Below are 24,348 nucleotides of genomic sequence, written 5' to 3' on the forward strand. Positions count from 1 at the left end.
ACAGCATAGAAAAATTTCAATCAATTTATATGTGTTGTACAATATAATTAAAGACTAATTATAAATCATTGGATCATCATCATCATTAGCAGCTATTAGCTATTATGAAGGGGAACAAAAAATGTATGTAGGTAATCGATTGATTCTATTTAATCGATCGATTACATACAAGTTTTTTTTCTCTGTTTATAACTATTGGCTAGTTAAAGAAAAAAAATCGATTCAAGACACGTTTAAGCGTTTAGTTAATTTGTTTCACGCCCGGTTTAAATTATTATTATTTATTAACTGATCTGCAAACGAACACTGTAGTAAAAAATATTGATTAATTGAACACTACCAACTTGATTCGATTAGAATTTGTCTGAATAAAATTGATGTTGGGTGTGATGATTCGCCCACACAAAAATTGAATAGCTGAATTTAATTTCCACGACCAACATTTATTATGCTGATAATTACAAGTGAAACATTTTCAATTTATAATTCGTGAACATCAAAAAAATTAGACTTTTTTCTCCAGTACCTTGATTCTGATAAATTTAATCAAATCAATGTGATAATAATGATGATGAAGATAATTAGATTCATTTTTTGATACTTTTGAAAAAGTGGTCAACGAATAAAATTCAATTTTTTTTTGAAAATCAATCAAAAACAAAAAAGTAAATTTTTAAAGTTTGAACGTTGTGTTTACCTAAACCTAGCAATTATTTATTGGACAAGTGTTTGAAAATTGATTGATCATTTTTTTCTCTTTCACATTCATTCATTCATTTATTCAATGGCTATTATCTGTTTATGTTCACTATTTTTGAAAATGTTCAAACTTAACTTGATGATTTGATTTTCTGTATTTTCATATAAATTAATGATCAATGTTAAACAATTAATTCACTAATTGATTAAAAATAGTACAGGTAATAATGATAAGCTATAATTATTTTTCACTTTATTTCCATCATCATTTATCGTTATTTTTTCATTGTTGTTGCTTAATCTAAAATTGATATTTGAAAATTCATAATGATCATTAACAATTTGTTCATGAATGAATGTTAAATAAAATGAATCAATCATTTGTTCATTCATTTCCGGAATTATTATTTTTGAAAAATTTAAGGCTAATTTAAATTGAATTTAATCATGAAATTCTTGATTATACGAATGGTGAATTTAATGAAATATCAATTATAAAAATACGAGAAAAAATCATTTATAAACAAAACAAAAAAAAACAAATTGTTAATTTTATCCTAAACACATTTCTTTTCAAATAAAAAATTTTTGTTATTTATTCATTTGATCAATCTAAATATAATTTGTTTGTGTCAACCAAAATGAAAATGTACACGATTTCTCAATTACGTTGATTATTAACACTGGAATAAAAACAAAAACAAAACAACAGATGAAATATTTTTTGACGGTCAATAATGATAATCAATAATGACTACATTGAAGAAAAAAAAATAATTATGATTACTTGAACAAATAAACAAACAGCATGTTTCATTTGAAATTGATCAGTATCAACATGTCTTGATGATGGTGATGATGCTGATGATGATCATAATAATCAATAACAAGCTAGAGAAAAAAAAAGAAAAACAAAAAACAAATCACCATTACGGCCTAGCATGCTGGGCCAGACTTTATTATTTTGTATTTAAGGTTAGTGAAGTAAAAACAACAACAACTGCGAAAATTTGTTTTGACAGCAACAAATATCCATGGACCTTATTTTTTATCTATTTTTTTGCTAGTTGGTTTTGATATAAACCAACAGGCTATGATCATCCGGCTCAATCAAGATGAATTGTTTGAACGTAGAAAAAAAATTAGCCCAATGATTGCATCGTGTTTGTGTGTGTGAAAAAAACCACAAAATGAGTTTATTTATTTATTTATTATACAAAATCATCATCATTACTGCCACAGAAAGACACGAGCCTCATACCGAAAGAATGAGAGAGAAAAAAAAACAAAAATCAATTTTAATTTATTTCCCATTTAAAAACCAACATTTTGTTTTTGGCTAAACATTTGAAATTGCAAAATACAAACAAACACATAGCCAATGTATGTCAATTTATGGGCCATTTTATTTTCTTTATTTTCATTTTATTTGATTTTGTTGTTATTGTCGATGATGATCTTCTTCATCACTATAGCACATTATTCTTTATCCTCGTTAAATTTATTTGAAAAAAATAAAGCAAAATTTAGTCAGTTAGTTAGACAGCCAGCGGGTTTTTGTTTCTACAACCGAAGAAGAAATTAGAATATTCAATTAGAAAATTTATAACATTCACGAATTTTTCTTTTTCCTATTTACTTTCTACACTTGGCATTGATGATGATAATAATGATGATGATGATGATCAAGCCCAAGAATGATAAATGTAAATTCCTTTATTCAAAACAAAAAAAAACTTTAAACTGTCCATTCATATATTTTTTTTCTTAAAAAAATAAAATATCTCATTCTGAAAAAAGTGTAAATTGCCCAGTCTTGTCAGTAAATTTGGGAAAAATTTTGCTCATTTACAACATAAACCACACTCTAAATAACCAATTGAATGGCCAATATGAAAATTGCTTTATCGAGTTTGTAACTTGTTGTTGTCGTTATGGCTGATGATGATGATGATTGGTATTTTGACTGAAGCTGTCTTTGTTAATTATTATTACAAGTTAAATATATTACATTCCAATGCCAAACCCGGCAATCAATATTTATGAAAGAATTTTTTTCCTACAATTAATATTCGACACGGCGAAATTGGCAATTAGTTTCGTTTTACAACTGCACTGCACTGATGTGTTTTCAAAGTGTGTGTGTGTGTGTGTGTAGGATTGAGAAATATCATTATATTAGAAGGAAAAAAACAAGAAAAGTCAAAAATAAATGAATTATTACCATATAGTTTGATTAGAGATCATCATGCTATAAACAAATAAATCTTTATTTATTTTTTCTGAAATATTCAGATTGGTGTAAGTAAGTGTAGATTTGAGGCACACATAAATTCAATTTCCGTACAATTTGTTCAATGATTTGATGGTCATCATCATCATCATCATTTATGTTTGGATAAATTGAAAATATTGAAATATAAATTGAAAATCACAGCAGGATTTTCAATGTATTAAATGTACAAATCAAATCAAATCAAAACAAACAAAAATAACTAGAAGAAAGATTCCTAAACAAAATAAACAAACATTTGAATGAAAGACTATAGATAGGCAATCAATTTCTTATTTAATAATTAATTAACATTGTTATGATTATGATTAATTAATTAATTAATAGAATATATTATCATTATCAGTTTTTTTTCACTCATTAAAATGATCGCTGAATAATAATTATCAATTTTTTCATATTTAATTTCAAATAAATTAATAAGTTTTCGTTTTTTTTCACTTCATTCCATCATCATCATTATCATCATCTTTACCACATCATAAGTTTTTGTGTATGTGTGTGTGTGTGTTTACAAAGAATATTTGCATCATATTTCTTTATGACAATGATGATGAACAATATCAAAAAAAATGAAAATGAAAATGAAAAAGAGAATAACTTGAATCCAAATTGTGTAAATATTTGTCTTTTATTATCCCATTGATAATAAGTTTATGTTTTAAGTGTTTGAATTTCGGATTCTGTTTAGTTTGAATTTTTCTTTCCCATTCAACAGCAACGACAACAACAAAAAAGGTTAGAATTTTATCCTAGAAAAATTATTTTTGAAAAGATGAGAAAATTTTTTTTTTTTTGAGAAACAAGATATAACAATCATGATGATGATGATGATAAAAAGCAAAATTTGAAGTATTATTATTTTTTTCATTGAGAGGATCGAAAAGTAAGAATTATATACCATCTGTTTTTGTTTTTTTTCGGGTTCGTTATTTGTATACATTATGATTATGGATATAAGATGATGATGATGGCTAAAAATGGGAGGAAAAATCGTTTATGTGAAAAAAAAAGAAAATAATAAATGTTGACAATATTTTATACATTATAATATTGTTATATAATGGATGAAATGACAAAAGAATAGCAGAAGAATGATATTGTGGATACCTAAATAAAAACATTCAATAACGTGTGTAATGATTGAATTGTTCAAATATATGGGATATGCGTTTGTTTGAGCGTGTGTGTGTGCATTAGGATTATTCTGTGTGAATGATATAATAAATGTCCGTTATGGATTTTTATTTTTGCTCATTCCAGTATCATTATTGTTATATTTGATAATGAATTTTTCTCCTCCTTGATCTTTATATTTTCCCATTTCAATCTATTAGTTGAAATGAATGTTTTGCTTTGATAATTATCATTATTCATAAGGTTAATTTAAATAGTGATGATAATAATACCAAAAAAAATGATGATCAATAATGATTTTTTTTCTTGATTATCAAGCAATTTAGAATACTTGATTGTTTTGATTATTGTCTCTTGTATATTGAAACTCAATGATGATACAATGAAGCGCGCGCATATTGATGCATCATCACCATCATTACCATCATCATCATCATCAATATGATCATCGCCACCACAATCATCATCATCATCATCAACACATAATCAAGAAAAAAAAGAAAGAAATTGTGATAGTGTAAAGTGGATGATTTGTATGTATCAATTTGTGTGTATGTGTGTTTGTATACAATTAGACAAAATGTTGAATCAAATGAACAGCGATTTTTTTCCCTAAAACTTAATCATTTAATGAGAGAGAAATATTTTCACCAAAAGTAACAAATTACATAGATGTATACATTACTGGGATATCCATTATATCCACTCCTACTTGATAACAATCTTCCAATCATTAAACAATTTGATTTATACAGAAAAATGTTGATAAAGGTGGAGCCTAATACACAATCACCAAATTAAAGTATATCTGAAGGGTATTATCGATTTGTAACTATTTAACACAAATGATAAGTGAATAGACCACGCCATATTTTAAAACATTCAATGTTATAATGGGCAGGGTTGTAATAGATTCTTCTTTTTTTTGGTTTGTTTGCAGTTTTTCTTCACAATGTATGAGAAAAAATGATGCATATACAAGATTAATTCAAGTTATTTTTTCTCTCTTTTTCTCTCATTGAAAGTCGTTTCTCTTTCTTCACCATTTTTCTATCCCTTTTTCTTGTTGTTCTCTCGAACTTCAATTTGTTTAGTTTAAATCTTTCGGGCATACCGGACGAATCATTCAGTGTTGTTGATTTAGCCATTACAGTAGCACCAAAAAAGAAGAAGAAAATATTACATCTTTTGTTCTTATTTTTGTTTGGATTGTCTTATTCAATTTGTTTGTGCGCATACACATCGTATCCACATCATCATCATTGCAAGCATGTGCGTGCATTAATGTACAGAGACGTCATGATAATCATTATTTATAATTGCAATTGATTAATGTAATAATCATTATTAACCATTTGAATATGATAATATTGATGTCACTTGTTTTCAATATTATTGTATTTTTCTATTTATATTGTTTAACTTTTAATTGATCTTTTGATGCACATTGAATGATTGATTTTTGTGAGAATATGTGAGAAATTCACGATTCTTGTTTATATGTTAAATGTGTTTATGTGGACGTAATCATATCATTTTTGTTTTAGTTTATATTTAATTATCATTGACAAAAAATTATAATCATCATTCATTTAGAGTTTTATTAATTTGTGTTTTCCTCAAGAATAATTGTGAATGATGAAATGATGCCTTTGGCACCACAGCTATCCGTACCACATTTGAGACAATTATCATCAACATCACCAAAAATTCGTAGCAGTAATCATTTAAATAATAACAATCAAACAACGAAAACAACAAAAATGATGAAAGCTTCGAAACCGAAGCTTTCATTTAGTATCGATGCTATTGTTGGTAAAAGGAAAACATTGGATAATCATTCATCAGCAGCTATAACAGCTATTACAACACAAGATGATGAATCATCGAATGATACTATTAATAATGATACATCATCATCAACAATGTCCGATCTATTAACATCATCATCAGCGTTTGAAAAAAAATCTTTAAAACGTCGTTTAAGTGAAACATTTTCTACCGCTGCAGCAGCTAATGACGATATGAATAATGACCGTCATTCGATTAGCCCAAATTCAATTGGCCATGATCATCAACATCGACGATTTTCACCAAACAATATTGCCGGTGGACGGCAATCAATTTCACCACCATTATCCAATGGTACATCGACAACAATGCCACATGATATTGGATCGCCTGGTAGAAGTCTTTCACCATTATCATTAGTAACTAATCATAATCAATCATTGATTACAAATACTCAACAATCAGCAAACTCATTGACGAATATGGCGCAATTTTTAGCCGCTGCACATAATAATCGTCAATCATTGTTGACGGGATCCACGACTGGATTAATAATACCATCCGTATCAACACCACCGCCATCATCAACTACACCTAGCCATCATTCATCATCATCAGCAATGTCACCTGGGCGTTCATCATTACCTGTTTCATCCGCCGCATCAACAACATCATCATCATCATCAACAACTACTATGACCACACAACAGCCACAAATATCAACAATTGGACATCCAAATCACCCGATGATGGTAGCAGCGGCTGCAGCCGCTGCTGCAGCTGCCCATTCACAACTTCCTTCATCGGCAACAGGAGCAACGACAGCATCATCACCTCAAACAGCATTACCATCCGATTATCAACATGCAGCAGCATTCTATCCATGGTTTCTTCGTGCGAATCCATTTGCTGGCCGTTTTCCTGGTAAGTTTTTCTCATTAACATTCAGGGATGTTTGAAAGAAAAGAAGGAAAGAAATACTTTAGAGAAGGGAGAAAAAAGACCTCAATCACAATAATCATGATAATAGATTTGATTATAAATTATGATCAATCAATGATTAAGATAAGTCTTATCTGATAAGATGATCACAAAAAAAGTCGTACACATACACACGATTCATCATATCCAAAAAAAAAATGATCGAATTTGATTTGTTCGAATTTAAATATTTTTTATCCTTCACACTTTTCAATTTTATCTTTATCTTTTTTTCCGAAGACAGGAAAATAAAAAAAAGAAGAAAATATAAATTGATTTTATTGATAATGATCTGAACATTAATCGACCATCATTTTTTTTATGTGGTTATTAGTTTTTTTTAATTTTTATGAGCTAAAGAGCGAGAAATAATAAAATTCATTTGATTATCCAAAGTTGTTTGAAAACGAATGCAATCTATCAATGAAAAAAAGAGAGATAACTAAAACGATGTCAATGAAGAAGACAAAAAAAAATCAGCAAGTAATTATCCACATATAATTGAAGCATGGCATTTCATGATGATGATGATGATGATATAGCCCATGGTGTTTATAAAGATTATATGATTATGAACATCATCATCATTATACTTTGACAGTAAAATTATGGAGTGTTGATTCAATGTGTGTGTTTGTTTGTATGTTTTTGTGATAATCATCATATTCATCATATATTCAGGCAGCAACAACAACAACAACAACAAAATAAACTAATCTCCAGATAGGATTGATCATCATCATATAATAAATTATAATTATCAACAAAAAAAACCAAATACTAGCCATATGTGTCGATTTTATTTTTTATTTTTGATGTAAATGTTGTTCCAGAGATCATCATACAAATCAGATTTCCAAATAAAATCGTTTTAGATTTTTAATTGCAGATATGGCAAATTTTTTTTCATGCGATTAATGTCGATGAAAATAAAGCCCTTTTTCTGGGTGCCGATTTTGTTTTTTTTTAGGAAAAAATATCGATTTATAAATGATTATCATCATGAAATTAAAACAAACATCATTTTTTAATGAAAGCCATATATGAACATGATTTTTTGGCAGAAAAATCAATTGACAAATTTCAATCAAATAAGAGAAATCGAATATAAGTGAAAAAAAATTAATGGCAATTTAGATAAGATTAGTGTGTGATTTTGTTCTACTCTATGGCCAGGCGGTTTGCTTTGTTCTAAGATTTTTGTATGCTGAATTTTTTTCAAATTTTGGTTTTTTTGGCCATTTTAAATCTGCCACTGTTGTGATAAATATATTGAAAAGTAAAAAAAAGACAAGCCGACATGATTTTGTTGTTGTTGCTGTTTGGCCCGAATTTTTCTTATGCGATGATATTATGTGGGTGTGTGGGATGCTTATTTTTAGTGTGTATTTTTCTATATGGTAATCAATTTTTGTGAGATTTATGATTAGATTTGATTTTTTTTAAATTTTTCTGGTTGTTCATCGATTTTAATATATTTTTTTTATCTTTTTGTTTTGATTACTGTTAATCATCGTTATCATCATTTATAGGAATGCCATTCGATACACCATTAGGATCATTTTTGCTACCTCCATTTCGAAAACCAAAACGTATTCGTACAGCATTTAGCCCCGGACAATTATTGAAATTAGAACAGGCATTTGAAAAGAATCATTATGTTGTCGGTAATGAACGTAAACAATTAGCTAATCATCTTGGTCTCAGTGAAACACAAGTAAAAGTTTGGTTTCAAAATCGTCGTACAAAACATAAACGCCAAAAACAAGAGGATGAAGAATCAGGGTCAAACGGTGGTAATGGCGGTGGAAATACCAATGGTGATAATAAAAACGGTTCAATGCAGAGAGATTTTAGTACCGATGATGAAGAAGAAATTGATCTTGAAGATGAAGAATGTGGTAGTGGTGATGATCAAGATGATGGACATATTAATCAAAATCATCATCTTCATCATCATGGTTCCAATTCACATCATCATCATTTACATAATGTTAGCGGATCAGCAGCGGCAGCTGCAGCTGCTGCCGCAGCAGCAGCCGCACAACAACATGCATTGAAATTTGCCAATATGCATCATCTTTGGTATCAATCAGCTATGGGCTTAATGGCAGCAGGTGGTGCTAATGGACAGGATAATGCTGGTCATCATCCACCAGTTACATCTTCTGGTTCAAATTGAATATAAATTCAAAATGTAAATAAAAATCAAATCATTGATTTCATTCAATTCACATGATCTTATCTAAATTTAGAGAAACAATAAATCAATCAAATTTTATGAAAAAAAACTATTCTTTATTACAAAAATTCATAAACTTTCCAAATGAATAGAAAATCCATGTTGTAAATACGAATTTAATGGAATTTTGTTTTAAAATTATCAACGAAACACTTACATAAATAGTCATGCTTTTAAAAAATTGATAGATTTTTTTCTTTTTTCCCATCAAAACAAAATCATTATTATTGAATGCTTAATAAATATTATAATGGCCAATTTGATATTTGATGAAAAAACTTTGATCATGAACAAAAAATTGTCATTAATTATTATTGTAAATAAATGAATAAAGAAAATTGATTATGATAACCTGTTTTTTGCATCTTTATTTAATTGAATGAAAAATGATTATTATCGAATTATTTCAAATCAAGATGTTTGATTTTTTCGATCAATTTTTATTACATTGAATGATAATCCTTATTAACCCAATTTCCTTTTTTTTACTTTGCCTGTCAAAAATATAATCAATTTTTACTATTACTTAATTTACATCACATTTAATGAAGATTATTAAGGAATTTATTTCGTTTTTTTTTTACTTTTTTTTAAAGGAGAAAATTTTTCAGCAAATTGATTTATTGGATTTTGATTATTTTCTCTCTTCATCGGATTTCAATAATGTTTTTTTTTCTTTGGTTCTATACTTGTCATCATTATCAAATTTTTCAATCATAATTATTTTAAAAAATTGAATTTCATATACATAAATTAAGCTTTAAAAAAATCACATTAAATTCATCATTAATTATTAATTTAACAAAAAATTTCCATATAATGATAATAAAATGTTTGGTTAAATGGTGTCAAATTGGTTGTTATTGCATTCAAATAATAATGATGATGATGACGAGATAGTGGAGAAAAAACTTCATTATTTTTTTGTTGGTCTAAATTTCTTTTGTACAAATTCTCATTTAATATCCGACTTAGTTTTGAATGAAGCAAACAGGTGTGTCTTCATCACATCAATCCAAACAACAACAATAATAATGAACTTTCGAAAACAATCAAAATAATCAACTGAAATAAAAAACCCTATAAAGTTTGATAATCATTAATGAAAACAAAACAAAAAATTCTCTCATTTGATGTTCATCAATGATTTGCTCTTGATAATTGAAATGAACTGTTACAGTTACTATTGTTGTTTTTGTTTTTATAATTTTTAATGATCATTATTTTTACACCTTTATATTCTGATTTGGTCAATATAAATGTTTATGTTTGTGTGTGTGTATGTGTGAAAGAGATGATTTTTTTATTTATTTATTCACCACTAATCTTTGTACAATGATCATCATCAAATTTGGTAATCAGCATTTTTTTTCTTAAATAAACATCATTCAGAAATAAAATTAGAGAGAAAAGAGGAAAAAAAATTCAATGAAAGATCATGATTATGATGATGTGGTAATATAATAAAATAAAACTGACTTCACTTACACACAGTAAACATACAATCTCACACAGTAAAAGATATTATCTGTTGTTTGACCAATAAGTCTTTAACATTTATCAAATCGAATTATTTGTGTATTAAAGTTGTGTTTATGTGTGTATGCTGGACACGTTCCAAACATTTACAGGTAACGATGTGAAAAAAATGGTCATAAATTAGATGATTATTCTTTTGTTGTTGAATGATTGAGAATTTCAAACGAATAGGGTTGTTGTTTATTGTTTTAATCAAATAGACTATTTTATTGTGTAAAAATAAAAAAAAACAGCTTCCCAATTAATAATGATGAAGAAAAAGAACGTTTCCGAATATTATTAAGAATCCGATTAAAATTTTGTTGTTTCTAGTCAAATTCTGATTATCGTAGTCATCGTGATTTTTAATGTAAAATGTGTAAGTGGAAAAGAAAATCTTGTAGATGATAAAAATCTACAACAAAAAAACAATGCTAATATCAATTAATTACTGGATTATCGATGGTGTATTCATAATTTTTTGTTGTGTTTTTGTTATTTGTCCATTTTTTTACTTTTTTTACATTGATGATTGGTAGTGTGTTATTCGTGTTGATCATATTTGAATTCTACGACCGCCGGTTTATGATCTTTTGAATTGAATTCATTCATCTAAGGTCAGAATTTTGTGAGTAGCCGGGTTGTTGATCGGTTGGTTTGCTGGCTGGTTGTTTGAAACCACTCCTTAAAAATTGAAAATTTCACAGCATGAATTATGGCAAGATATTTACGCTGACAGATTTGTAGTTTGTTTTTTAGAAAAATATTTATTTGCTTCTCGTGAACCAAAAAAAAAATGATCATCAATGATTTGACTTTCTAAATCGATTCGAATTGATTGATAATTTGATTTGAATTTTTCTCTCCTTTTTTTCATCATATCAATGAATAAATGATACTTTGTCTATTAATAAAAATATTTGTATAATTAACCGGATATCGTTGGATATAGTAGAATAAATCAATAGATTTAATGCTAATTAATCCGAAAGTCAAATATGCATCACAGGCAACAAAAAAAAACAAAAAAAAAAACAAAAATATTATTGCAAATCAAATCGGATAATCGTTGTTGGTCATTGATTTGAATCGGATACATTGATACCTTGTTTTTTTTGAGTATACTCGTAATTTGTTGTTGTTGTTGGTTTTTTAATGGTCATTCATAAAAATATTTTCTAATCTTAGTTTTTATATTTATGTTTGTTCATTATGATGATAATCATCATCATCATCATATCATCATCACTTGTCATATAAACAAACTATGAATGAATTTTTTATTTTATTTTAAACATTCATTCGGCGTATACATGATGGTCAAGATGATGATTAGAAAGAGAAAAAAATCATGGTTACTACAACTACATTACTACTGATAATGATAATGATGATGATGATCATTTATTCATGATGTTGATCTTTTTTCCGGCCAATCTCTCTCTTTTTTTTGACTTTGTACTACAGGTTGAATATGATTATCATGTTATAATGGCAAAGAGATGAGAAGAAATTTTTTTGATGAATTCTTTGGCTGTTGTAAATAAAGATGTTGTTGTTCAATCTGTCTGATTGTCAGTTTATCATGTGGATTTTTTTTCGCTCTTTTGGCAGTTGAAATATTGGCATATTATTGACATTTTTTCTCTGAAGTTCTTTTGGAAATCCTGACGATGAAATATAACAAGTGAACAAACAAACAAATAGGCAAAAAAACAACAATAAGATTAAGATCAATATTCATCATTAAAAATTATTGATGTGATGTATGCGATACGGATAATATGCTAATAAAGATGATGATGTTATCGTGTTATTTTAGATATTAAGATGTATCCAGATGACAGATGTATTCTTTTCATTATAATATGATAGGTTATGGAATTTTCATCTAAATCTTAAATCAAGACATGCACACAAACAAAAACACACCTATGTCCTATTGTCCTGAACAATTTGAAATTTGATTATGATTAGATCATCATCATCATTATGTGTGATATGTAATGTTTTGAGAAAAAAAGTTCAACAAAAAAAACAAGACAAAACAAAGATTCAAGAATATAATCGTGACATTTCACATACATTTATAAATTTTAATCATCATCTTTTTATTATCGTTATTTATTTATTTGACCAAAAAAAAAAATAGAAACAAAAATAATCAAAATGGATGAACATAGAAGAAAATTTTGATTGGCCTAATTGGATCACATATATTTTGAATAGTTGAATGAAATGTTATCATCATTAATTCAAATGTGGCAGAAATAATTGAAAGCAAAACACTAACAGATAGTTGAATATCCAACCCTATTTAATATGATTGATTGATGTTACAGCCATAATAATGATATTTCTATCTGTGTTATCCATTCTCTTCTATTTAAATATTTCGTTTTATTAATCGATATAAATTAGAATTTAAATTATCCATGTTTTGAATCATCATTTTTGGTCTTGGTTTTGAATAGAATAACAAAATTATCGAAACGATAATAAATGAAAAAAAAATTGTGGCTATTCAAATTTGTTGGGTAAATATTAGACAGATTGACATATTTGGGTGCCATTTCTGATATTTTTTTCATGTAATATTTGAACGCCCAAAAATAATTTTTTTCACTGTTTCTTTTTTGTTTGTTTGCTTGCTTGAATGTGTAGAAAATTCCATTTGTCTTAGCTTGTGTCAAGATTATGATGATCAACCATAATAACTTTTTGTGTGATTGGTTTCTGTTACAAATTTTCCAATTTAAATTAACAAAATAAATGGACATTTGACACAACAAGGAAAAAAAATAAACAACAACATAACAAATAAATAAGAGGAAAAAATGAACAATAATTAACATGAACATCTTTTTTTTAGTTTGTTGGTTTTTTCTGGGCTAAAGGAAAACCTCAGTCCATAATAAAATATGCAAATTTTTCTCTTACTTGGCTCAACAATGATTGTTTTTTTCTTCTTCTACAAAAAAAGATTCATCTAGAATCGTTGAATAAATGACATTTTTTTTCTTCACTGTAGTTTTCGCCTCTTTTCTTCATCATCGGTTTAACTATCTACATTTATTTATTTATTGTTTTAATTGAATTTGAATACATCGTCATGATGATGATTATTTACATTTTGTCTAGTCAACGAAAAAAATAATAATAACAATTTTCATCCAGAATGTAGCCATTGTACAAAGCCAACATTTATCTATCATCACTAACGATGATGATTCCTCTTTGTGTTGTTGTTTTTTTTTGGGCGAACCATTATCATTGTAATTATCATTATGTGAATATATGATTATTATATTATGAAATTAACGAACAAACAAACAAAAAAATAATAATGAATCAAAGGTGAATAGTATCCGCACCCTGTGGTGGATATTCATACGAAGAAGAAAAAAAAAGAGTAGATGTTATTAACATTATTGTTCAGTTACTAATTTTATTTATTTTAGATACAATAAATGGTTATGGTGGAGATTATTTGTATAACAATTATAATTATTGATGATGAACAACAACAATGATGTAACACGAATGAACAACTATGAAAGAATTTGGTGAAAATTTAAGACAAAACAAAAAAAAAAAAGATGAGGAAGACAATGTGTATTGGCTAAACAAACAAACAAGTGAGTTTTAGATATTTAAAATCAATCAATTTGTTTGTATTCTATGGCATGATATAACTTGAATGATGATGATTATGATAAAAAACCATTACCAGTAAATGAAAATTTCAATTCATTAATTTTATATTCATAACAATAAAAAGACAATAGGTTTTTTGTTGAGCTATCCAATGGGTGATGAAAAAAAGAAAAGAAAATATGAACCCAAATGTTTTATGCGTGCGTGTGTGTGATCATTTTGGATCATTATCATCATCATCATCATAAATTTGATAATCAAGATGATTATTATCATTATTATCATGAATATTCATTTGATTATTCAAATGAAGAGAGAGAAATTATTAAAATAAATAATAATTGTTTTCAATGAAAAAAAAATGAAGAGGCCAAAGGCCATTCAAACATTATTGAAATGTATAATTTAAAAAAAAATTACATAATTTTAATTCTTTATCTGACGAAAGCTATCGTTACCTGATTCATTATCATATCATATGGCTAATTATTTATTTATTTTTCATTTTTTTTTGTTTCAAGATATTTTTAAAAACAAAATGAAAAATTTATTCATATTTTTCTGCCACCAACATAATCATATTAACACAAATGTACATTGTTAATTCATATTCCACGATGATGATGATAATAATTAGCATTTTAAGCTTCATTGTAGAAAATTTTTCATTTGTTATGAATTATTATTATTATCATCATCATCATCATATTGTAAATTATACTATTCTTTTTCGTACAATGGAACCATGAATTTTTCACCCAAAACATCATTCTTCCGATATTTATCATCATCATCATCATCATTGTATTCATGGATGTTTCAAACTATTATCATTATTATTCATCATTATAATTAAATTAACTAAGTTGAACATTGAATAGATGAATGGTCAACAAAAAAAAATTTATCATCCTTGACTCATTAATAATTAGTCAATGATGACCATAGGTCTCTCACCTTAGATTATATAATATGTATGTGTTTTGTTGATTTTGTTTTTGTTTAAAATTTTTAATTTTTCAAATTTGATAAATGGCCATGACAAACTCTGTAAAGAAGAATTCATTTTAAATTGGATTTTTTTTTACTAAATATTTATTTTGTATCTTTGTAGAAAAAAAACACTACAATTATATAAACAATGAATAATAATAATGTGGGTAAACATTGAATTCCGGTTCCTTTTGTCAGCACTTTGACTAATTGAAAAAAATGATGATAAATTAAAAAACAAAACAAAACAGAATACAATAAACAACAATAGTGAATCATTTGAATTCAATTTGTTTGATTTTCTCATCATTCAATATGAAATAATGATAAAAAAACTCATCATCATTATCATTTAAAAGTATTGTGTACTTATAAGGAGATGAGAACAAACACAAATAAAACACATAAGGGTACTTTTGTTTCATTTTCATTGATATTCCACATTTGTCTACATTATATAACCATAACCAATTCGATATATTTGGAAGAAAAATATGACTTCTTTGTAATTTTGATGCAAAACACACAAACAGATCAAAACGTTTATCATTATAACATTATCAACAATGTACATCAGCAGATCATTATCGATTATTATCATATTGATGATGAATATTTACATTTAGTTATGGTTACAGGTTAAATACATTGATGTTAGGTTTTTTTCCTTCATAACAACAATATCAGACGGTTCTTAACTAACATAGAATGATAGAAATTTTCAATAAACATCAGAAAAAAACAATAAAATGATGATGATAAGTTTTAATGTTTCGAATGAATGAATGAACACACTAATATGCAAAAATAGCCAACCAACAAAAAAACTGAAAAATAAAAAGCAAAAAACTATCAATAAAGTTCTGCCCAAATTTTATTATTCATTTTTACCTTGTTCAATTATGCAAGTTGTTTTTATGTATACGAAAATCATCTGATGATGATGATGATTTGATGATCAATAACACAATAGATCAATTATTGGCAATCGATGGTTGTTTTTTTTATTACCATCATCGTATAATTGATGTTTTACCACAAAAAAAAACAAACAAACAAACAACCCAAAAAGAAAAATAATTGTTCCAGATTTTTATTCGTAAAAAAATAAACGAACCGATTATAATTGGACGTATACTCGACACAACTCTTACGTAAAATAAAGTGCCGAAATATGCTGCGAGAAAACTTTTTTTTTATGATTCGGAATGTTCTTTTTATCTATTTTTTTCGAAGAAAAACCTTTTATTTCTGGTTAAGATTTGTGGTCAATTAAATGAAATTTTTTTCAACAAAAATAAATTCTTTTGTTTCTTTAAAAAAACAAACAAAAAACACAATAGTTATCCGGAATCTTTACAACAACAACAACTCGAAAAAATGGAAAATTTTCCGAAAAAAAGTACAGAATTTACTCGAATGGAATTTCATTAATTTGACATAATCAATACCCAAAAGACAATATTTTTTTTGTCAAAAACCATATTACCAGTTATTTTCATCATTATTTTAAAAACTAAATTTAAATGTGATTATCATATACAGCCTTTAAATCTAATCAACTTGAATTCTTTGTGAATTTATTTTGCACCCCTAAACTAATATATGATGGCAGCTATACAACGAAAGGAACAAGGAGAAAAAACTCCAATTTAGATTCATTTACAATAGATCTATCGAAAATAGACTTTTATGACATAGATTTTGGATTGTTACCATTGATGATAATGATCGTCATCATCATTGTGATTATGGTTTGGAGAAAAAAAGAATCCACGGTCTTGATTCAATTGCCAACAAGGGAGCTATTTATTTTTTTAAAAAAAATATTGTTCTGGAATATTAACCGAAAACCCAAATGGATTCACATTTTGTTTTTGTTGTTTTTTTGCTGGTGTTCCCAAAATGGTAACAAATTTGTTCTTATCGAGAACAGGATGAAAATGTGATTGAAACACATGTTTGATTTTTTTCTGTTCACATTTTTGCTTGAGCAAAAGAAAATGATAAAACAAAATTCATTCACTTTTAAAACATAAGAATGTTTATTGATCCCAATCAGAATCGATTGTTTGTAATCATGAAAGACTAAAATAGAATAACAAATGATGGTAATGATTATGATCGACCCTATTTGATTCTGAAATGATTATCATCATGTGTAATAATAAATTTGAATGGTTATTTGAACATTAAATAAATGTAATAACAACCACGAAAAAAAACCCGACAATGTCATCATCATCATCATAATTGAGAATGACAAAAGTCAAGGCCAATTACAATGTGGCAAACAAAAGATGTTAAATTTTGTTTTTCTATTCTCTTGTTTATTATTATTGTTCGAATTTCGGAATATAATGTGTGTACCTCGTATAACACTGTTTCAAAAATTCGAATATTCGGTTGTGCGCATGTGAGATTCGAAATTTATTCTTTTGTCTTTTTTTTGACTGTATGTGGTTTTTTATATTTACTTTTTATTTTAGGTCTGTTGTAAATTAACTACAAATTCACAAAGGACTAAATAGTTTTTTCTGGTAATTTGTTTCAACAATATCAGATAAAGAAAAACATTCGCTATTTAAATCTAGTTAGAATCGAAAAACATAACAATAAACGACTATAGTTTTGTAGTATTGTAATTTTGACCTATTAATTTGATTAGAATTAGCAAATAAACTAATATCCAAACACATTATTTCAGACCGCAACTATCAATATTGACTAAATGTTTCTAGTAGAATATTGCCCTTTTCATTTGAAAAGCAGATATTTTTGCCTTTTTGATTTCTTCATTGATCCAATTTTCACTGTATTCAATTCATATCAACATCATCATGTGATTCCGGTGATGATCATACAAATGGATTTTTTTTTCGTTTGTTCATTGACTATTGAAATAACCGATCGACAGCATGCTTTCAATGAAGAAATCAAAATAAATTGTTAAATCGAAATTTACTGTTGTTGTTGTTATTCATTTGAACATATCATACACACACACATATCCAGGAAATTGACTCGTCAAACGGTTGGGTCATTTGTTGTTGTTTGGTTCCCAAAAACAGAAATAAAAATTTTCAGTTTGATTGGCATTCAATTATTTGGTTTTGATGATGATGATGATGATGATCATCATCATCAATATGTTTTGAATGAGATTGGCAATTTCCTAAACAAATTGAACTTTTATATTTTGTTTTCAGTTCTTTTTTTTCAAAACAAACCCTTTTATACATCCATTATTTTATTCTATTAAATGCCAAAATGATTGTTACAAAATGACATTGAAATATATGTGTATTGTTCTATTAAATGAATGAATGATGATATTTGATGATTGATGTATGTGAATGAAAAAATTTCTATTTCATGTTATCCGATTTCCTTTTTTTTGCTATTCTTTTATTTTTTTTTTTTTTGCCAACAAACACTTAATATAGTTTACTCATTGATTTTCAGTTTTCGTCTTTCCTCTGTTCAGCATGATTGAATTCGATTCATAAAGGATTTAATTGAAATGATTTTCAAGAGAAACAAAACAAATAATAACAATATTAACATTCATACCACATCAAAACAGCAACAACAACATTTACTTGAGTTTTTCCGGTGTTAGTTGTGATGAACCAGAAATTGGAACACTGTCAGAAAAACAAATCAAATGAAAAAAGAAAAATTCTATCGTTTTTAATCTTTCCAATGATGATGATGATGACATTGAACATTGGTGCTGATATTTCATTGATGAAATAAATATAAATAAAACGACCAAAAAAACCGGAAAGTATCAAATTGAATGAACCACACACATATTTATATAATGACATTTCATTTTGCTCTATAGCTATGGATAAAATATTACAAACATTCAACGTTGAACATATCCATGTTGTATATATTTACTCTCATCATTTCATGTAATATATTATCATCATCATTTGATCCTATATTGCTACACATTATTGTAACCAAACAGGAAAAAAAACATTCAATAATGATCGTTTTTTTTCGGGAAAATAATGCGATACAAATTGGCTACTATATGGTTGTTATAGTAGTGATAGCAGTAGTGATTTTTTTTTGTCGTTGTTGTTATTGTTATCAATCTGATTGATCTCTGATGTTCAGATTTTTTTTTTTTTTGGATACGAAACAAAAAAAAATTTCACAATTCAATTCATTTGGCCAAATAATAATAATAATCAAACCCAATGAATGGAGAAAAAAACGTTCATTTCAATTTTCACCAAATCTTTAACCATAATATATTAATCAAATGTTGAATGAAATATTCATTTGATCACACTTTTTCTCATTCTCTCTCTCTTTTGATTAACCATATGGCCTGAGTTTTCATTATAAATCAATGAAAATTTTACTATTATAGTTCAACTATATTATTAATATGGTTAGCGGTTATAAACACCCGATTGATTGGTTCATATAAATAAAATCGGTTTATGTTTGTACTTTGTTTTGTTTCGAAACAATTTTATTTCCATTTTTGTTTTCTTTCTTGGATGAGAAAATTTTTTTTCTCGTTGAAAGCTTTTGAACGATACCGTTGAGCTTAATGATTTAGTCCGGGTTTTTGTTGTTGTTATTGGCTTCATCATTATCCGCTTGACGGTTTTTGTTATTGTGTGTGTCATTTGTAATTCGTTTGTTTGTAAATTGACAATTGTGATCAATGTATTCAGCTACTCTATGTTTGATTGAATTTAAGGTGTTTATATGAATACATTGCCGCTGCTGCTGCTGTTCTGATTCAGCTGCTGTCAAAGAAAAATGAAAAAAAATGTTGCGGTTTATTCATTTGCAATCGACGACAATATAAATGTTATTATTATAATCAAAAATGGAAAATAATAGAGATTATAATGAATATTAATTTGTATATGTCGAATACAGTACGATCGGTGTGTTTGTCACCAATTGATTGGATTTTTTGTTGTTGTTCTTTCACAGGGACCACACTATGGCGACAATGTCTAGGTCTTAAGCTTCAAGACGATTATTTTGTTTGTTTGATTTTCCATTTGTTTTTTTTTTGCTCGGTTACTTTTGTTTGGCGTGTTGATTGTCAACTGCAAAAAAAAATTTCTTTAAAATTTGAATAATAACGAAATTTTTACTGATCAATATTTCGCATATTCAATTCAGTATAAATGATTTAATTTTTTATTTCACCTTTGTTGATTCAATTGTTCATTTCAATTAACAAGTTGATTAATGTCATGTTTTTTTTTGCTTTGTCCTACAAGTATCATTGTTTGTTTGTAAAAAAACCAGAAATTTTTCTTCTTCAAACACCGTCTATATATCAATATAAATAAAAAAAAACAAATCAACAAGATTTGAACAAATTTTAAATCAATTTCATGACCTGCATTAAAGAATCATAGATGTGTTTGTGTGCAACCGTTGAAAATATTTACACTTCAATTATATCATTCATGGCTGATTTGATTGAATCACTGTAATGTTGAAAAAAATTGAATTGAATTATAATCATTTATTTAATCAAATTTATATTTATATTTTGAACTTCAAATATAAAACAGAGTGTGTTTGTGTGTGATCGATGAAGATTATGTTTTTTGTTTTGTTTTCATATTTTGTTTTCATTATTATTTCTATTATTTGAAGATATCATAAATGAAAAATGAATGGAAAAAAGTCTAGATTTTATCACCATAAGGATTATTTGTCACAATTTAATAAGCTTATATGACAAACAAACAAATAAATAAACAGAGATGCAAACATATTGAACAAATATGGGCAACATGTTAGCAAGATAAATTCAGGCCATCATAAAGATGGATTGATGGATGCTACTTTAAATATTTGAAAAATAGATATTATTTACACACAATTTTGCATTATGATTATAATGATGAAGAAGATGAATATGAAAAAAAATTCAATTCCCATTTATTTATATCCGGTTATTATTGCCATTTATTTTATGAAATCTGATGCTACCTTAAACAATTTTGCAATCGATCAAAATCAATGGACTAAAAAAAACAATTATAAATATAGAAGCAAAACAAAAACAAAAAATTGATGAGACAAGTACCATTCAAATCGTTCCATAATAATAAAAGTTTGATCCAACAATATTTCATTTGAAATTCATTCATGTTCTTCCTCATTCACTTCATTGTATCCATTGAAGAAAAAAACATTATTATTATTACGTTGTTTTTGTTATTGAAATACATATTAATATATAGAGTATATATTCAGTCACCACATTGAATTCGAATAATTTATTCATTCAACAAACACCGTACAATAACACTAAATGGGCAACATAGATTACCGAACAGGAGAAAAAAAATCATATAACGCATAGACGATAAATGAAAATTGGCCCCTTGTTCAAAAAAATCGGTACTTATTATTATTTTGTGCATGACACATCTCAATTCAGCTGTGAAAAGGCAAAAACGACAATATCAGACAACAGACACAAGAGGCCTATTGAAATCTTTTTTTACTTATTTGTTTGGTTGATTCTTGTTTATTGTTTGTGTTTCTCGGGTAACAATAGGTCCCATACACTCATTCGTTCATTCATTCAAAGAAATAAAACAACAAAGGTTTTTCTTATGGAACAAATCAGTGTCTGGCTCCACAAACACACACAAACAATTTATGTGGATATGGGCCCTGTTTTCTATTCGAATTGAACGAGGATTTTTTTTTGCTGGAAATTTGTGGCTTGCCATAATGCTTTTAATATTAGTTTCGTTTGTTTGTTTCAATGCTAATCACACCGAAAAATACAGACTTATGGTTATAATGAAAAATATATAGAGTTTTGATCGATTCAAATTCACATATAGATATTGTTTCATTGTTGACTTCATTTTCCAATAATCAATCGTACATTTTCATGTTATTTTGTTGTAGTTGTTAACTTTGATTTTCATTATCGAACGAAATTGTTCTTGATCTCTCTATTTATCAATATGGTGACTTGTATAAGACGGAAATTTATTATTATTATTTTTGTTTTGTTTTGTTCGAAGCAAAACAAAGTAAAACGAGAAATTGAATGATCAATGTGATTAGTTCATTTGTATTATGTGTTATTATTATTGGTCTATAAATGAATAATAATCAAAGTATATTTGTATTTGAATTTTTCTATTTGAATATATGTTTAAAATTGTTGTTTTTCTTTCATTATTCATTGTGGCTACTTGTTTATTTAGATGAAATGAATTTGTTGGAGAAATAATGAAAATAATCAGAAAACAAAATGAACAGCTGAATTATACATACTTGATTGGACCATGACATGATTTGTATCACATATTTATTATTGCTATTATTATTCAATTTATTCAATAGGTGTCATTTATTATGATCATGATGATGATAATGGAAACAACAATCTGTAACATGGATTTTTTCTCTCTCTTTCTCTTTTTTCTTTCTTTCTCTCTTTTTTATAATCATAATAGAAAATTTAATGATAAATCGATAATGATGTATATTGCTAGTTTGGAAAATAAATAGAAATTGAGATTTGTGATTTTATTAAATCGATAACGAAACATCGATCAACATCGATCAATATCAATGATCATCAATGAATAAATGATTTTAAATCTTATTGATTCAATTAATCAAAATCTTAAATGGCATTTTGAATAGTCAAATCAGACTAAATTATTATTATGAACACTAAAACTTAAATGATTGAAATAAAATATTTATACGAAACGAAAAAATTTGTATACTAAAAGATCATTATATTAGATTGGTCGATCGATCGATCGATCAGCCGACAATTGATCGATAATTCTATCCTATCCGTTTCAAATATAATTCAAATCAAAGAGAGTGAGAAAGAGCAAAACGATAAAAAATGATGATTGTTATTGATGACGAGCTAATTGACCGTATACAAATTATCATTCGAAATCCAAATCGAAATTGAATGCAAAAAAAACAAATGAAATCTTTCAATCTATCAAAGAAAAAAAAACCAATAAATAAACTGAATGCCAATAACATTTTATATAATATTTGATTAGTCCTATGCTAATAATCCGCAAATAATATCTATACTGATTATTTATTTTCTTATCCATTTCTTCCAAATAAAAATGATGATAATAATAACTTTAATCTTTAGATCTTTTATCATCATTATCATCATCATCATGTTATATAATATGGAATGGATTGATTGGTAGACAATCGGTATATATTTTTCAATGATATCAAACGTACAAAAAAACAACAACAAAGATTCATGATACACTTGCTCAAAAGTTATTTGTTTTTCTTTATTCAATCTACATTGAAATATTTGTTACAATAACGACAACAATAATAATTTGTGATAGATGAGATGGATGGTGTCATGACACCAACTGTGTATACTATTGCAAAGATAAATGGAATGAGCCAGAACGAAAAACAAAAAACCGATCACCAGGATGCTCGAATCATGATGATGATGATGATGATGATGATCATCATCATTATTTAGGAATTGTTAAATCTGTCTAAAAATGAAAAACTTATTACTATATCCATTTGCTAAATGTAGATTTATTACACAAATAACAATAAATTGCAAATGAATTGGCAAATTTGTGGTTTCAGTGATTTACAGAATGAAAGAAAAAATAAACATTCAGATTCTAAACCAATTTATTCAGTCCCATTTTATTAGTTTTACATTTAACATTTAAAGATTTTGGAATAAAAAATTTGATTTTCAAACTTACTTGTACATTAAATATAGAGAAAAGATTCTTAATTTATTCGGGTCAAATTCTAATCGTAAACAAATTAAAGTAAATCAATATGCATTGTCACGTTATTTATCTAAATAAAATGTTAATGATTTTGTCTATTTCCTTCGAATAAAAATAAATTTATCACGTGTTTTTTGTTTTAATTTGATTAATAATTGTTACTATTGATAACACATATGTCAAAAAAAATGTTATGTCATTCATGATACATTTTTGACACTCCCTGTTGTCTGGACAATTAT

General features: G+C 26.8%; 1 protein-coding gene and 1 long non-coding RNA gene across 2 annotated transcripts; one reads left to right on the forward strand and one right to left on the reverse strand.

Moving 5' to 3' along the window:
- Nucleotides 1-5,220: 5,220 nt before the first annotated feature.
- On the forward strand, nucleotides 5,221-9,428 carry LOC113798337 (uncharacterized). Its single transcript, XM_027348860.2, has 2 exons — nucleotides 5,221-6,844; nucleotides 8,434-9,428. The coding sequence occupies exons 1-2, from the start codon at nucleotides 5,773-5,775 to the stop codon at nucleotides 9,081-9,083; spliced, it is 1,722 nt and encodes a 573-aa protein (XP_027204661.2). The 5' UTR covers nucleotides 5,221-5,772; the 3' UTR covers nucleotides 9,084-9,428.
- Nucleotides 9,429-19,971: 10,543 nt separating this feature from the next.
- On the reverse strand, nucleotides 19,972-20,931 carry LOC142646253 (uncharacterized). Its single transcript, XR_012847219.1, has 3 exons — nucleotides 20,704-20,931; nucleotides 20,508-20,633; nucleotides 19,972-20,404 (listed from the first exon to the last, which is right to left on the reverse strand). It is a non-coding gene; the product is annotated as an uncharacterized LOC142646253 (long non-coding RNA).
- Nucleotides 20,932-24,348: the final 3,417 nt, after the last annotated feature.

The sequence above is a fragment of the Dermatophagoides pteronyssinus genome, unplaced genomic scaffold (assembly GCF_027571235.1).
Source record: "Dermatophagoides pteronyssinus isolate colony J.1.1.1.1 unplaced genomic scaffold, Derpt_VIB-CSIC_2022.12 sq0002, whole genome shotgun sequence".
Taxonomy (NCBI): Eukaryota; Metazoa; Arthropoda; class Arachnida; order Sarcoptiformes; family Pyroglyphidae; genus Dermatophagoides; species Dermatophagoides pteronyssinus.

Coding starts and splice junctions, on each gene's coding strand:
- LOC113798337 (XM_027348860.2), top strand. CDS start 5,773: ATGATGCCTTTGGCACCACAGCTATCCGTACCACATTTGAGACAATTA. Junction 6,845..8,433: donor ATTTGCTGGCCGTTTTCCTG/GTAAGTTTTTCT, acceptor CATCATTTATAG/GAATGCCATTCGATACACCA.